Source organism: Telopea speciosissima, chromosome 1, assembly GCF_018873765.1.
Source record: "Telopea speciosissima isolate NSW1024214 ecotype Mountain lineage chromosome 1, Tspe_v1, whole genome shotgun sequence".
Taxonomy (NCBI): domain Eukaryota; kingdom Viridiplantae; phylum Streptophyta; class Magnoliopsida; order Proteales; family Proteaceae; genus Telopea; species Telopea speciosissima.
The window spans coordinates 84,197,895-84,210,689 of NC_057916.1; the positions used below are offsets into that span (position 1 = coordinate 84,197,895).

At 38.2% G+C, this 12,795-nt stretch overlaps 2 protein-coding genes across 5 annotated transcripts in view; one reads left to right on the forward strand and one right to left on the reverse strand.

Annotated features, from left to right (window-relative positions):
* LOC122671305 (DEAD-box ATP-dependent RNA helicase 31-like) overlaps positions 1-2,810 on the forward strand; it is a 21,279-nt gene extending 18,469 nt beyond the window's left edge. Inside the window, exon 12 of the mRNA XM_043868440.1 lies at positions 2,800-2,810. The gene's annotated coding sequence lies outside the window, so the exon portion shown is untranslated. The remainder of the gene's footprint in view (positions 1-2,799) is intronic.
* The window catches only part of LOC122671279, a 19,172-nt gene extending 7,201 nt beyond the window's left edge, over positions 1-11,971 (reverse strand). For all 4 annotated transcript variants that reach the window (XM_043868429.1, XM_043868416.1, XM_043868410.1 and 1 more), the window contains exons 1-6: positions 10,777-11,971; positions 7,638-7,826; positions 3,971-4,063; positions 3,688-3,870; positions 3,502-3,604; positions 3,200-3,385 (exon numbers count right to left, since the gene is read on the reverse strand). In XM_043868429.1, coding sequence (XP_043724364.1) covers positions 3,200-3,385; positions 3,502-3,604; positions 3,688-3,870; positions 3,971-4,063; positions 7,638-7,826; positions 10,777-11,007 — 985 coding nt within the window. In that variant the 5' untranslated portion in view covers positions 11,008-11,971. The remainder of the gene's footprint in view (positions 1-3,199; positions 3,386-3,501; positions 3,605-3,687; positions 3,871-3,970; positions 4,064-7,637; positions 7,827-10,776) is intronic.
* Between the last annotated feature and the right edge of the window lie 824 nt (positions 11,972-12,795).

Here is a 12,795-nt window from a genome sequence, read left to right on the forward strand (position 1 = left end):
TTGGCAGATTCAGCTCTCACTCCGCTTGGGATTTGGTTAGACATAGAGGGACCCCCTGTCCTTGGCATAGAGTTGTTTGGTTTCGTGGTCACATACCTCGCCATAGCCTCACCGCCTGGCGCGCCCTCACTGGCTGCCTCCCTACCCAAGCCTTCCTTGCTTATCGACACATTCAAGTCCCTCCCAGCTGCTGCCTTTGTTGGAATGGGGCTGAAGATGTTGATCACCTATTCTTCACTTGCCCCTTTGCCTCCTCCATCTGGACTCGTGTTCTCCGCCTTTGCTGGCCCGGAAGGCGCACTCCTCTCCCCCTCAGCCGGGAGTGGATTTGGATCGACATGACATTCGGAGGGAAGTCGATATGCGACTCGGTTGGCAAGATTGCCTTTTGTGCCACTATTTCCCACATTTGGATGGAACGCAACCTTAGAAGATGGACATCTAACTCCCGCTCTTTCGACATGATTTGGAAGGCCATCTTTTTTTATGTTTCATCTAAAGTTAGATCCCTCCCCCTTAAGGATGTGAAGGATTCCCCGAGGAACAGGCTCATTGTTGTCTCCTGGGGTATCTCTACTTCTATCCTAATCCCCAACTAGTTCTTGCTTCGGCTTGTACATTCCTTCTCTTTTCTTCGTAATTAAATTTTTATTCATCCAACAAAAAAAAAATGAAATAAATATCGTTTTTTGAACTTTTTACCCATATTTTAAGCCCATTAAAGTGACCCATTACAAAGAAAATCCATGGGATCAAAGACCCAACCTAAAGCTTACTTCCAATAAAATAAGCCCCTTAAATGACTTATCTGCATCAATTCTCCTCTGCTTGAAAAAAAAAACCTTGTCCACAAGTTTGGTAGAGATGTCGAATCAGATTTGCACAATCATCCTTCAATGGGAAGTAGAAATGTAGAATTCAACATCCATCTTTGGTCCCTCCATGGCTTTGATACCAAATTGGTGTGTATGGGAGGGCAGGTAGGAAGAACTCTAAAACCCTCCCAGATAGGATCCCAAGCAAACCCAACACACAGATAACCCAATTAACCTAAAACTTCAATGTTCTCAGATGGGAACCAAACTCTAGGAAACAATAGTTAATAGGAAGGATAAGAACCCCTCAAAAGATGGGAATGATCTGATGAGTGGTTTGGAAGTAATTTAGGAAACAATGATCTCAAGGGTGGAGATCTCAGAAACAGTAAAACTGAAATTAAATTCAATCCAACCAACGAAATGATCTGAAATTTGGATCAGACCTTGAATTCAATAGTTTAAATAAAAGCCTTAAGGTTCCAATACAAACCAAAGGCTGGATTAAAATTAATTTGAAAAATCCAAATTCTGATATAGAGAAAAATGAGAAAAGAGATTACTTTAGGTAACTCACAAACTAGAAATCAGTAATCAGAACAAAGATTAGAGTAGAGATTCACCTTCCAACTCAGGAATCCTACTAGTGATAGGACTGAAATCACAGGCAGCAAACAATGGCAGAAAACAAAGGATTGCTACTTGAGTATTGATGGAGAAGAAGAAGATATGACTAAGCATCCCACCTAGCCTTGACTGGAATCCCACCATAAAGCACCGCATCTCACAGCCATCTGAGTCTCACAGGGAAACAGAAAAGGCTCAAGCCAATATCTCATTAATCAAATTCGAGTACAAGGCAGTAGCCCCCTTACAAACATATATAGAAGACTCAAAAAACAGACTCAAACACTAAAAAGGAAAGGCCTAACCCAATCCTTAACTAATAAGACAACAAAAACTGACTAGGAAACTAAAATAATGAAAGAAACTGACTCAAAACAGGACTTTAACCAAACTAATGAAATAAATATTGTTTCCATACCTGTTACCCATATTTTAGAAAACACATGGGATCAAAGGCCCAACATATATATAACCCAACCCAAAGTTTACTCCCAATAAAATAAGCCCGTTAAAATGACTTATCTGGATCACTGCCCTTCTCAAGCCCCCTCTTCTTCCTCTATCTCATTCTTTCCATTCCCCTTTTCCCACTTCATCCACCCTTTTCTTCATCTTATTCTTCTCCCCTCCACTCTTTAAGGGACAGAAATTGGACTGCATACCACTCCCCCTTATTCTTCTTACTCTTCTATCCTTTTTTTTAAGAAGAATCCATGATCGTATTTCTTTTTTCGTGGGCTTCAGTGGACCATTACGAGTTGGATGACATGCTTCCAGAATGGTTCTTGAAGTGCCTAGGTAGTTAAGGGATCATCAGTTTTTAGAAAGTGTTAAATTGGTTACTATTTACGGTGGTACTACTAGCTTTCTCCTCTCTTCCTCATACTCCTTTTTTATTCTCGCACTTCTAATTTCCTCCACTAACTATAAACCTCAAACTGCTCTTCTCATACTCAATTTCAGCCACTGAAATTCCATCACTTGTTGAAACCACAAAATCAGCCATATCTACAATTCAGTCCTAATCAATTGCAGTAAAATCCTGGTGATACCAACTACTTTGATTTTATTTACAACTGAATCTAGTACATCTAACTCGAATCTAATTATTCTATATACAGAATTCAGTCCTAGTAACGCTCCCAACTCTAGATTGCCCAAAACAGACCTGGTTTTCAGCAACAAGTACTTGACCAATTGACACATTTCCTTATTCAACTATCTAGGAAGCTGAATTTGATCCAGCAACCTATAATTCCTAATCAATAATTACGAGGTGTTCAGCTTATCTAAAAAATAATAATAAATAAAAGATGTTAAGAAAATCTTTTGCAAACAGAGAGAGAGAGAGAGAGAGAAATTTCACTTCTGGATCCCAAGATCCTGTTTCCAGAAGTCATATGCAACCTATCTTAACTCAAAAGCATTAAGACACATTTTAATACAGAACTGCAATGCTCAAATTGACACAAGTTAGGCTGCTTCTTGACCTTTCTTCTTTCTTTGCTATGCTAATTGGCTTGATGAGGCTTATGGCACACAATGGTTCTACAAAGAGTTGGTAAAAATAGACAGAACAGAACCAAGAATTTGCTGCAAGTTGACCTAAAAAAGTACCTGATTTAGCTTATAAAAAACAATTTAGACGGCCAAAGTGAAATCGACTGTCCAGCATCTTACAGTCAATACTTCAATGAGAAAATATACAAATTTCACAGGACATATAATATGCAGGATCAAGCTTACAATTTAAATACCTTTGCTGACACTGCGTCCAAGATTATTGTTTGTACGTAAAGGATCAATAACATTGATATGTTTGGAAACAAAGGGTTGGCCCTGGTTTTCTTGGCCATCAGGGAAAACAGCATAGACTGAGCTACAAGCATCAAGAAAGAGTTTGCTAAGCAATAGCTCTCCACTGTCCTTTCGTGGAGGTTCCGCTGTAAGACATCCAAACAAAATAAGCAATGGTGAATTGGATGATATTTTTCTAATGACGAAATACAGTGAATGAGGAGAATGAATTGTAAATATGGATCCATGATTCCATATCTACCTGTTATATCTGGAAGCGAACTAATGGCCACTGGGCCCCAAAGGCTCACACAAAAGTTATCCCAATCAAATTTACTGAAAAACTCCAGAAAACGATAGAGCACCTGCAAATGCCAAGAGAAGACTTTCAACTAGAAAGTTCAAAATAAAGAGTGGAAGAAATAAGGATAGTGAATCATGCAAATACCTCAAGGGGACCAGCAAAGTTATTGTTGAAAACATGAAATATGTATAGAACCAACGTTTCAAGGGCATATGTTGAAATAAGTCCATGATGAGCACCCAACACACGGCTCTCATAGTAACACCAAGCTTTAATCAATATAATGCTGCGCTTGAATAGATGATTTTGATTTATCAAATGGTCAACCTGTATGAGTGAAGATATTTTTTAGAAGGGCATACACCAAGAATCAAGGTTCACTGATTCAAGCAAAATGTTTAGAGGCCACATGTTCAGAACACCTCACCTCCTCAAGAAAACAAAGGGTACATAACCCACCAAGCTGATTAAAAGATATATCTACAACGATATTTTCTACAAGACATTTTATTATCTTCACCTGAAGAAAGGAAAGAAAAGGTAAATTTCAAAATGGAAATTCAAAGTTCATAATGATAAAGAAAAAATGCTAGATCAAAGTTCATATAATAGATATATCAAGGCAAAATTTCTAACGGACAGTAACAATATATTAAACTCAAATGTGTCATTTTCTTTTCCCTTTTTTTTTTCCTTTTCCCAGACTTGGGGAGGGGGTTTGGGATGTATGGCACAGGGAGGCAGGGCTAAACCACACTGCGTTCACCTCAAGGGATGAATGAGCAAAGCAATCCCTTAGCAACTCTAATAATCTCATAGAAAAATAACCACACAAGCTTCAAGAGAGAAGAGCCTAACGGTCCTTGCCTCATAAATTCATTGAAATGGAAGCACACTTAACTTCAAATATATCATTGTTCAGTCTCCTAAAGATAGTGAACATCTCAAACATCACAGACCAATTCCGTATAAGCTATAGCCCTCATTGGCAAAGTATTAACGTGAGCAAGAAAAGCCTAGAGATTTTTGCGAGGTGAAGAAAATGGTATGAAATGTTTATAGTTGTTCACTCGGCAGTCTTGGCCTTAAGGAACCGATGGTGCAATACGGGATGATAGACATATTATGGTTCATGTTAAACCAATAGGGACTGGGTTTATTGTACGTCTCCATAATAGGAAGAGTCCTACCTATCATGGGTTGTGTGTGTGTGTCCCGTTGGTAGTGAGTGTCCTTCCTATTTCCTTCTTCTTTCTTCTCTTATTAGTCTAGGACTCTGTTTTACTTTCTTATTCCTACTAGGAATCTGTGTATTCTATCTACTATATATTGAATGAAGGGGGAAGGCTGCAACCATTGGTTGCTAGCCTCTTTAGAAATTACATTCTTCTTCTCTCTTGTGATTATTGGATTCTAACTCTGGTATTGTAACATGGTATTAAAGCACCATTAACTAGTAATCACCCTCTTCTCTTTTTCTGGTTTGATAGTCCACAGCTATATCTCGATTCTGGCTGCAGCAGCCAATGCTGCCTACTGTTATACTACCCTAGTTTCGATGATCTAAATACAAACTAAGGTTCTTCTACTATATCTACCTGCCTGCTGATGAAATCTCTGTTCTATTGATTCAATTTGGTGGAGATTCTACTTCTGGATCCCCTGTTTTAGCACCATTATCAAGCTGTTCCTCTTGAAGATTCGATCAGCAATTGGACTTTCCATTATATTTGCATATCACAGAACTACTGGTAGTACTCTGTTTTTAACCAGTTTTGGTCTTCTCGATTTCTGGTAGTTTTCAAGATCTGTCCAGTAGACCATTCCCCACTTTTGGGGCTTTGTTTCTCATACCAAGGGGGTCCTTTGATCACCTTCTGGCTTAATCAGATCTGTTGATCTGGTCCTACATCACATCACCCGGAAATCTAGGATTCAAGGTACCGATCTGATCTACTTTGAGTTCTATCTGCTGCTGAATATTGTTACTTGCTATATAGACTGGTTTGTTGTTGGTTCTTATGACTATTGATGATTCCATTAATCCCTATACTGCCAACCTGCATGATGGCTGATCCGAAAACCCCAGTCGATAATGTTCATGTTCAGAATTCAGATCACCAATATCAAGTTGAATGGTGTATCTAATTACATGCTATGGTCCCAAGCTGTACTTGTTTACATTCATGCCAAAGGAAAGATGAAGTATCTTACTGAAGATCCTCCTACTGTTGATACTAAACATCCTACCTCTGTCACTACATATGAAGATTGGATGCGTGGGAATTCCACATTCAATATATGGTTGTGGAATAGTATAGAACCCACCATTGCTGCTAATATCATGTTTCATACTACAGCAAATGGAATGATCTGAAGGAAAACTTTTCTCAGGAGAAAAATATCTCTCGAACCTATGAACTTCATGAAAAGTTGTTCAATTTTACACAAGGTGACAATTCTCTGAATGAGTACTTCAGTAGTTACAAAGGCATTATTGAAGAACTTCAAGTTCACCAACCTCCCACTACTTGATTTATAACAATTGAAGCTTCAACAAGCTGAGTTTCATGTTGCCAAATTTCTTGCCGGTCTTCATCCTTGTTGAAGTATATCGAGCTATGAGTATCTAGATTAGAATATTCTTATTCTAATCGATATACCTATTTTGGTGTCTATGTGTTTTAATGTAATTAAATTAGATTCCTAGTTTGAGTCCTAGTTACATTGTTTTTCTATTTTCTATTTATATGATTCCTAATTGTAATGGGAATCATTTGTTGTAACTTTGACATATATAAATAAATTCATGGGACAGGGGACTGATTATTTCGATCATCAGTCTCTAATCAGTCCCTGTCCCTCTTCTCCATCTCCTCTCTTCATCCTCTCGGTTCTGGTGTTCTAGGGCTCTGCCCTGTTACATGGTATCAGAGCACAACCATTAGGTTGTTTCTGATCTGCGATTCTGGTTTGAGAGTCTCTAAGACTCTAATCAGTCCTTGTCCCTCTTCTCCATTCTTCTTCTCCATCTCCTCTCTTCATCCTCTTGGTTCTGGTGTTCTAGGGCTCTGCCCTGTTACATGGTATCAGAGCACAACCATTAGGTTGTTTCTGATCTGCGATTCTGGTTTGAGAGTCTCCTAAAGCTTATTTTTTCTTCAAAGGGTGCAGCACCCTATGCTGCATATGGCTGAGGATTAAACCCTAGATGAAGCTTTCAATTGAAAACTAGGGTTTTCCAACTAAACCTTAATGGACAAATATACCATTGTACCCATATTACAACAAAAACTCCATCACCGATCTTAAAGCCCTAGGGTCGATTTTGGTTTCACTAAACAAGTTTTTTATCTACTAAACAAACCCAATATTCCTTGAATAAAAGGCAACTTCAGAGAGTTACGATTGAAATATGGGAGTTCATAATGCTGTCAGGATTCGTCCATTTCACAGTTTTGGATGAATTAGGAGTTCTAACCATGATGGTTATATATAGAGGTCTCTTGTCCTATACTTTTCACAGCAATTTGAATGACTGAAACAGTGCTAGTAGTACAGTATTCCATCAAAATGTCTTTGTCAAATGAACTTTCAAAGCCCATATGTGTCATGCAAAGAGAATAGAATCCATGGACGACTCTATTTCTCCGTGTTGTTATTTTTCTAAGTATCAACGTTATCCATGTCTAAAACCCCCCAGATCCATACTTCATAACTCATTCTAGCTGCATGAATACAAAGAAACAGATATTGACACAAGATTCAGAAAAAGCTACATGAATACAAATTTTGAAGTTTCAGAGCTAAATGGAAATGCAAACACAGCCATATAATATCAAAAAGGAAACTGATACAATTATAATTCTGCATTAGCACAATGAAATATGGATAAAAGCCCAAAAAAAAGGATTAATTAATTATACACAGTATCTTGACAATACAAAAAGAATAAGACAAAAAAAAAGGAGAACTAAATAGGAAGGTGTTGAGATGCTTGAATTAGATATATTACCTAATTATGAAGAAATGGAAGAGGCAAAGATATAGTATTTGATGAAATATAAACATTATATGTGATCAAAAGGGCTTACTTCTGCCTGAATGTACTGAACTTCTTTTACATGGAATTCAGCATTCTCACTCTGCTCTTCATTCTCGAGCATATCACGAACCTCACTAGCCCAGGTATCTTTCAAATTTTGGTTCTTACTGAAGGCAGTTAGGTCAATATCCCCATCTGGTAAGTAGGTCTTGAGAGGTACAGACCCAAAGGTGAACACCTGAAGTAAATCAAGATACTTACAAGCTGTTAATAAGAAATTGAAAATGAAAAGATCAAGACAAAACCGTGAAATACAGAAAATTATCACAGGAGGAGGACAGTGAAGTTCCACATTCCATAGAACTTGTAATAAACCTTAACAATTATTAGGTAAGCTAGAAGGATGTTTTTCTTAATAGAAAGCCATGGATAACAGGCCCACCTTTTCTGTAGCAATAAAAAAGCGGAAGGAGAAAAGGTAAAGTCTGACAGTATTCATCCATAACTGCAGGTCCCAACAGAATAGGGCCAATAGACACAAGTTTTGAGGATTACAGGGAATGATGTTCAATTTCACAGTGTGCCACCTTGCCCTAATATTGTAAAGAGCTAGAGGACAATCCTGCCTTGCAAAGCCACAATAGTAAATGAAAGAAAAAAAACCTAAAATGCCACTTATTGCATCTCACAAGAATTGCATGGTATTTGAAGCTAGCAGAAGTCATTGATCTAGATTGAGAATTTTGAAGATCTTGATACTGAATTCTACAAGTATCAAGCAACAATGAACTAGCGAATTCACTTTGGAGGGAACGAAAGAGTTACTACTACATTTTCTGAAAACCAAATTATGCCATGTTCTTACATCATGAAGGCTCATCAAATAAAGTTAAGAAAATAAAAGGCAAATAAAAAAGAGGAGCAGTAGGAGGAAATTGAATAGCATCATCTAGAGATTATTAGGAACCATGTCATTTTGTGATTTCAAACAGGCAAACATCACCAGCCTCAGTTGAGGACAACAGCTTCCAAATTTCCAGCTCTGGACATCCCGATGATATGGAAATAGAGAAGTTCTAACAATTAGTCGTAAAATGTATTCATTTCTTAAGATTATTGGTTATTAATTTTGACAACCCAGGTGCTCCCCCCCCCCCCCCCACACACACCCCCCCAAAAATCCATGGATCTCTAAGATCATAAACTAACATCAGCAATGTAATCATCAAAGCGATCAGCCAACTAAGTGGGCCAGGCTACAAGAATCCTGCTAAGCTATCCATCATCCATGATACACACACATACAAAATACAAAATTATCTGTCCTTGCAAGCATACATTAGAAAGACAAGGTGCAGAAAAATATCATGCATCAGTAACACATCATGGTACGGGGTTATTTGGACCATAGTTCGAAAACTCATCTCGAACAAGTCGAGATTCTCGACGAGACAATGCATTTTTTTTTTTTTTTGGTTTCGGAATGATGTTTCGGTGGGCAAATGGTCATAGTTGGCTCTGAAACTTTAAGGGAAGCTTGTTTTAGGCTTAATAAACATATGTAAATCTTCAAATTGGAAAAAAAAAAAAAACAATTTGGTGTTTTGGATTTGCACCCTTGGTTGGCAGTAAAGGCTGAACCCTTAATGTAATATTGCCTATTCTACACATTGTTTGAATGATATAATACATAATTGGCAAGTAAAACAAGTAGATTATGCAATAATGGATGAAGACACATAATATTGAATAATTATTTAAGAAATAGTTTAAGACTTCAAGTTTCTACTACAAACTTCTCCACGTGAAGTGTTCACAGTGCATATTACATAGACACCCAACAATGAACAATACATTAGTCATAGACACCCTACTTCACTAGTCTTCCATGTCCCAACTCCCAACAATACAATCAATCTCTTCGTAGTGATGTGGCAACCCCCAGTAGTGTATCCCAGTTGTATTGAGTGATGATGTGGCCAAAAAGTCAAGAAACAAGGTTTTCTCCCTTCTCTAGACAAAAACCCTTCTCTGTCAAGTTACTTCAAAATTTTGAAGTGTGCTCTCGAGTTGGTGTTTTTTTATACTATGGAATGTAGCAGTTTTCCAAAATTTCGGCGAGACGGTACAAAGTACCAAAATCTCGCCAAAATTTCAGTCGAGATATTCGAGTTGGTGCATATTTTATGTCTCGTATGTAAACTCATCTCGAGCAGCTAGAGATTGTCGAGTTTTCCGAGACCTCACCGAGATCTCGGCGAGTTTTAGAACTATGATTTGGACTACAAGATCAGACCAGATTATAGAACAGAACTTGATAAGTAATGATCAACAAACTGGGATTCATTTATGAACAAATTTTTTTTTATTCCATTTCAACTCATTTCTATAATTCTTTTAGTTGCTTTAATAGGTGCAATTGCTATGGCCCGTCAGTGATTCAATGAAAAAAAATACTTAGAATAGAAATCCAAATTAATAAGAAATAAGCTGTCTTATTCCATCTATATTTACTTCAATTCTATTTTGAAAATTTTATGCATAAAAGTATGTGCCTCAAGGAGGAATCCTAGAATTCCGTTTGTTTTTTGGATTTGGAAAAGTGTGGATTTTCAAGAACGAGAACCTAATGATATATTGGGAATCTCTTATGATAATCATCCACGCCTGAAGCAAATCTTGATGCCTGAAAGTTAGATAGGATGGGCCTAATGTAAGGATTATATTGCCCCCAATTTCTATGGAATACAAGACAATGCTCATTGAATGATAAAAAAACTAATCTTCACTTCTACCTATTTATTAAGGAAGATTTTGAAGTTTTTATATCAAACATAGTAAGTGTACGTAGTGTACCAGACTAGTTGCATTTGGCATGTTCACCAGAGATGGCCAGAAAATGCCAATGTAGGAAATTAATATTAACACAATTCCTTGTCAAAAGAAATGAAACAGCCCTCGAGATGTAAAGGAAATTCAACATCAGGTTGAGACATCTAGGCATTACACAGTCAACCGATGCTCCAGCTGGTCCAACTCATTTTTCACTTGTCAAGACGTGCCTGCCCATGCTTATAATAAAAATGCAGAGTTGAAATAATGTTGCCACCAATAATGGATAATACACAGAAAAAATATGCACAGAACAAATCAGGAAACCAAAGAAAACAAATGCAACATTGGCCAACCTGACAGGAGAAACACTTCATGATGAGCCGCTGGACGTAATCCGCAACAGCATTTCTTCGCTCTTCAGAAGGTGGGTTGGGCTGGATGCAGGCAATCAGCTCTGCAGTTCTCACTTCGGCTTTAGACCATCTCTCTGGGTCAAGTACCCGAGGCACGGATGCTACTTCATTTGGCAAGAGGCCATTGGGCAAGAGGCCACTTGGCTGTGCCCAGCCAGCATGATCGCCCATACAAGACTAACCCGTAGCTAACCCGTGCTGTCTAAAAGACTGTCCTCTCTCGTGAGAGAGGCTGAGAGGGTGACAGAGGTACAGAGAGAGCACTAAAAGTTTATTGCTTCAAGCCTTCAACACATTCGCCCACCAATGCGCAAGGTAAATCAACACTAAACCAACCATCAAGTAGGGAGAAAGGAACAATCTCTTATAGTTCTTTGAGATTAATAGTCAACCGTACAAATTTTCAGCCACAATACCAACTCCCCAACAAAGTCGAAACTCAAAAACAAAGCAGAAGTTACCAGCATCCAGTGGCGAACAAACAATCTCCTCGATTAAAAGTATCAAATTATGGGTACTCTAGAAGGAGAGGATGAGAAGCTGCCCCTGCAAAACCTTGGACGTGACGTTACACCACCACGGAAGAGCAAATGAACGTCAAGAAATATTTCGTGAAGGTTAAATATTTGCTGCGTCTAGCATCAAATTCCTGATTCAGAAATCTCCATGAAGCCGTGAAGCTCCTAATCATAAAGGTAACCCTATTGGAGCAGCGCTCCCCTATTGTTCTGGAACGCCATAAAAAATGATAGGGAAAAGAAACAAGGAAAACACTATAATTGAAACAGCAACCCTAAAAGTTAATAAGATCAAATGCCCATGTCTTGAACCCAGGCCGAATATCCAGCCAAAAATGATCAAAACCCTGCCCACAACACCTCCAAAGTTCAACGAGAAATGAAACTAAAATGGTAGACCAGTAAGCCTTCGAACTCAATATTTCTTCAATGTCGACGAATCTTGACAGAAACGGGCTTGGATCAAGAACACAGTCCTGATAAAAAAACCGGGTTACAGAGAGAAAGAAGGCGAGACAATAATAGAGGTAGCACGGCCGAGGGGTAAAGTGTGGGTGAATCCACCACCAGGTGTAAGGCAGGGGATGAGGTGGTACGGACTTTCAGAAAGCGTAGCGAACACCAACGAAATTGAACCAATTGAAGCTTTCTGTATTCAGATTCCAAACTTGTGATCGGTCCAGATTAGGGTTTCAATAAGTTTTGAGAGAAGGGTTTTGAAGATGTAAGAGAAATGTGAAAGAACCTGAATAATGGGGAGGGAAAAAAATGGAACAAAAAAAGAATTTGTCGAAACAGAGAGAGAGAGAGAGAGGAGTGCAGGAGCAAGCGAGAGAAAGGGAGGAACCAAAGGAATAAACGTCGACTGTAGATCTGTAAAACACCTACACACACGCTTGGATTGAGATCTTTCCAATTCGCGAATTGCAGAAAATCATATCAAAGACGAATCTTGAAGATGATAGATTCTAATCCAATAGCAATAACAAAGATCAACGATCCTCAGTTATATACGTCTCATTGTGTTACGGTGTCATGTGTTCTGCTATTCCACCATTAAAACTATCTCACAACGATGGACCAATCCGTAACCATAAAAGGAATGGGGGTTATAATTAAATTTTCCGATTTGGATTTTCAAACATCAATCCAAAGAATTTAACAAAAAAAATTTTGATCCGGCAATAAACCCAATCAGTGTTGGTTGTGGATCGAATCTGTCTGTTCTTATCAATTGGAGGAGAGATTACAACTCACGGCACTCATGTTTACTTGGCAAAACCAAATTGTTAAATCTAACAAACCTTACTTACTCCAATCAAAATATTAGATTAGTTTAATTTACTGTTTATCACCATAGCTTAATACGCCATTCGAATGGGAAGGTCAGCTAGTAGTCATTACAGTAAGGTTAGCGAACTGTGAAAGTTTGCTCGTGTTG